Source organism: Frankliniella occidentalis, unplaced genomic scaffold, assembly GCF_000697945.3.
Source record: "Frankliniella occidentalis isolate FOCC.00 unplaced genomic scaffold, Focc_3.1 Scaffold3504, whole genome shotgun sequence".
NCBI lineage: Eukaryota > Metazoa > Arthropoda > Insecta > Thysanoptera > Thripidae > Frankliniella > Frankliniella occidentalis.
Window position 1 is genome coordinate 4,522 of NW_026270561.1, and position 4,098 is coordinate 8,619.

At 58.7% G+C, this 4,098-nt stretch overlaps 1 protein-coding gene across 1 annotated transcript; it reads left to right on the plus strand.

The window, feature by feature from the left end:
* The first annotated feature begins 319 nt into the window (after positions 1–319).
* LOC113202409 (uncharacterized) lies at positions 320–1,438 on the plus strand. Its single transcript, XM_052276581.1, has 4 exons — positions 320–460; positions 534–689; positions 805–966; positions 1,226–1,438. The coding sequence occupies exons 1-4, from the start codon at positions 451–453 to the stop codon at positions 1,360–1,362; spliced, it is 465 nt and encodes a 154-aa protein (XP_052132541.1). The 5' UTR covers positions 320–450; the 3' UTR covers positions 1,363–1,438.
* The last annotated feature ends 2,660 nt before the right edge of the window (positions 1,439–4,098 follow it).

The window sequence follows — 4,098 nt, forward strand, 5'->3', positions numbered from 1 at the left end:
CCCCCCTCCCCCACGTCACGCGGCTAACCTAACCTTCCAATGCTTTTGGTATAGGACCGTCACGCTAGCGTAGACCCCCCCATCCCCCCCAAACGCGTGACGTAATATGTGGACGACCCCTTACCCCTAACGGGTTCACATGCGAGCACCCACATCCCTCTATATCCTACAATTCGTTCTTTTTGTCGCGGAGCGCGCCGCTCGGATGTGGCTCCGTTCCTTCTTCCCCCGCTGACCACTCCCTTCTCCACAACTATTACTCTTGCTACCCCGTCGGGGTTGGCCTCGAACCAATCGCGGGTATACGGGAGACTCTGAAAGCACATTCTTTCGTCTGCAATACTCTCGGTCCTGCTCCTGCCCGCAGCGCCCCCGGGCTGCCTCCAGTACTACCAGGAGACGACGGGCAGCGTCGTCAGCTTCAACTACGGCGTCACGGCGGCCACGACCATGGGGGCGAGTAAGTAATAGTCCGACGATCACGCGATGCATACGCCCTGTTCTTCTGACTGACTGTCCGCGTCCGCTCGCAGCTCCCATCGGCACCCGCGAGATCGCCAACCTGGACTACACGGCGTGCGTGCGGCCCGCGGCCGGATACTGCTCCATCGAGTGGAGCCAGCCCACGGACGACCCGTACTCCTTCACCGTGTCCGGGGACACGTCCGTCGTCGACCCCACCCTCCTCGGTGAGCCCGAAAAAAATTGAAAGAACGGCAAATGCCGTTGCTTGGTGAATCGCGTTTCGCGTCACAGTTGATTGGCTTTGTAGCGTTTGCCAATCGTGAATGGTGCGTTCTACAGGGACCCCGACGGCGGCCGTGTCCGGCGTGACACCCGCGACCGCCACGGCGGCGGCCACCCTGGCCTGCGACGGCGACTACGTCATCATTCCCTCCCCCATCCAGAACATGATTTACACCGTGGGCGACCGCTTTTGTGGCAACGGTTTCGTCACAACCACGAGTGAGTGTCCAAGATCACCGCGAGGGTGACTCAAGGGTGACCTCGAGGGGTAAACCCTTAGGATTAACCTTAAGGGTTCATTTCGAGGAGTATCCTTGAGGAGTAACCTCGAGGAGTACCTCGAGGAGTACCTCGAGGAGTTACCTAACCTCGAGGTTTACCATCGAATGATAACTCTTAAGAGTAACCCCTAACCCTTCGTAGTCAATAAGTCGAGATATGGACATCGCTTCACATACAACTTGTCCTCGTACCGCAGGCGTCAGCAAACCGTTCTACCTCGGCGTCCACACCAACAACACCGAGGCCGGGTTCCCGGCCGCCGGCATTCTACCGGACATCGCCAACCGGGGCTTCCACCTCAACTACCGACAGCTGCCTTGTCCGATATTCTAGCCAACGGCACCCCCACCTTCCCCCCTCCGCAAAAAAATGTGTACACCCGACAATAAATTATTTATTTATTCTTTTATCAATGGCGGCAGTGATAGCACCGGAAGTCACCCTGCTGCCCAGACCGCGCGGCGGCCATGCAAATCCCTTCACTGCCGCTCGGATCAACCTATATTTTGTCGTCCAGGCAATAACTGTACCGCTTCCCACACGAGCGGCCGCTCCTGCCGTCCAGTATACAGTACACAACCATGCAAAACGGGACGCGGGGGCGAAGCCGAGTGAATCTGTTTATTCCATCGGCCGCAGGGCATAAAGTCACATCGCATCGCGGGGTAGCCCAATGGCCCGGAAACAGCAGAAGCAGCAGCAAGGGGCCAGCGGGTCCGGCGGAGGGACGCTACGTGTTGGGATGCGTACGGGGCGGCAGAGCCACCGCGCCATACCGATAGGTCCTTGGTAAACACCCTGAGACAACCGTTTTTGGGTCCGTTCTTTCTCTTTCAGAGGTGGACGCTGTTGGTTGGCATCGATGGTGGCAAATACACTGGGGCGGGGGTGGTGCGAGCCGAGCCACCAGCCGAACTATCTATCAGATAACAAAATCCATACTGCGTCGCGCCGCGACTCGGCGAATAAAGCATTCCGGTGAAGGTAAAATGCAGAAAAATGCGATGGGGCAGAAAACGAAAAATCCCTATGATTTTATACACGGGACTTCCCTTTTCTTGTTCTCCGCATTCTTCTGCATTTCAGCTTTACCGGAATGCTTTATTCCTCCCGCCCCCATCCCATACGAGCACATCAAGAAGTGCGTATTGGTGCAGCTCACCGTCATGACGCCCGCCCCCCTTGTGGTGCTGCTGGTCGCGTGGCGGCGCGTGGCCGCCTGCTGCCTGAAAGGAGAGGGGTCGCGCCCCGCCCCTGCCCCATGCCAGACGGGTCTGCGCGGGGGCCTCGGCCCCAGAGGCCTCGGCGGCGGCGCACACATGTGCAGCGCGCGTGGTGGTGGTGATGGGCCCATGGGCCCCCACAGCAGCACAGCCCGCCACCAAGGCCCTCATGCTGCCGACGCGCCACGCAACGCCAGGACAAACAGAATGTAATTTCGCGTCCCATTTTATTTTACGACATTTCTCGTATAAAACGCGTCTAACACACACACACTGCGTGCGAAGAGCGTTGAAAAAAAATTTGCCAACGATTTATGAGAATGTGAGACGAGGCGTCGAATGCGTAAACAGATGACGATTCCATTATATGGTGTACATTCGACGCATCAAAAAAACAACAAAAAATTCCCTCTCCTCCCGTCTGACGCTGTTAAGCTCCCGTTTTTTCCCTGTCCAGCAACAAGGTTTTCTGTGAGAGGTCTGGCGTAGCGGTGTATACATACATGTAGTAGTAGTAGTACTAGCACTGTATGGCGAAAGAAGAAGGGAGAACAAGAGAAGGGGAGGTGTTGCCGTGGCGGCGGGGAGGGCGTGAGGGCGATAACGCTCTTAGAGAGATGGCGGCGGGCGCGCTGCGTGCGCAGCATCTGCAGTGCAGCGTGTGCTCCCCGGTCCGGCATCGACACGGCGCCGACTTCTCCCCTTCCCCGCGTTCTGTCTGCCTCCGTCTTCTCTGTCTCTCTGATTGCGTGTGCGCGTGGACTGATTGTTGACGAGGCGTGTGGTAGTAGTTGGAGGAACTCACTCACTTGTGATGTTTCAATGAGATTTTATTTCGGGTACCTAATGCTTCCTGTGTTTCCTTTTTCCTTTTTTTCTGCGTTGTTTCACATACGCCGTGTTCCACAATTCCACCATTTTTATGGAGGGTGATTTTGACGTGGCGAATTACCCCCCCCCCCCTTCCCCCGTCTCCTCGCTCGTCCAAATCCGAGAGGGCAATTCTTTACGTGAAAAGAAAAGGTGGCCGACTTCACACATGCCACGCACGGCGGAGGGCCGCTGGCCTCGGGGATTGGGAGGAGGAGGACGTTGCGAGGAGGAAGAGGAGGAGGATGAGGGGAAACCAAGGAGGAGGGGGAGCAGGTGCACTGGGCCAATCCATGATTGTGGTCACCGCACAGGCTCAGCCGGCTGGCCCGGCAGGCCTGTCGGACCAAAACATCCTGGCCGCCCGGTACAGCCTGGCGGCCCAATCTGTACCAAAGCGGGGCGTGGCGTGGCGTGGCGGCGGCAGGTGCGAGACCTCGAGGGTCCTGGGCTGCTGCCCCCCCCCCCCTCTCCACCTTTTGCTCCGCTCACCTGCCCTCTGCTCCTCTCGGCGGCGGAGAAGGGGCGATCGTATGCACCTGCGCGTGTCCACGCCACCCCACGCCACGCCAATTTCCACTCCATCGTCGCCACACGACGAGCAGACGATTGGGTGGGAGGGCGGTGCTGTTGGCGATCTCGGTCTGCAACATGAGCGTCGCCGAGCAGCCCAACGCGGTGCTCGTGCCGGCTCCCTCCCCGGTAGCACCCGTGAGTGGCGCCGCCCCTCCGCCGCAGAGGAAGATGTCACTTACCGCACATTCCTCGTTGCGCCTCGGCGAAACCGGGCGGCAACGGCGGCACTGGCGGGTGAAAATGCAAGTGCTCACTTCCGCAAGACGTCCAGTCCCTTCGGAGCCGAGTGAGACGTCACGCGGACTTGCTCGGTGCTGCTTGTGGTGCGGTGCGGGGAGGAGAGCCACGCACGCGGCAGTTCTGCACTATCGGATGCAGTCGGGGTCTACCAGTAATATTT

Bases quoted from the DNA above. Each gene is read 5' to 3' on its own strand.
- LOC113202409 (XM_052276581.1), top strand. The intron at 690-804 runs GTGAGCCCGAAA...TGCGTTCTACAG, and splicing joins CGTCGACCCCACCCTCCTCG to GGACCCCGACGGCGGCCGTG. The intron at 967-1,225 runs GTGAGTGTCCAA...CTCGTACCGCAG, and splicing joins CGGTTTCGTCACAACCACGA to GCGTCAGCAAACCGTTCTAC.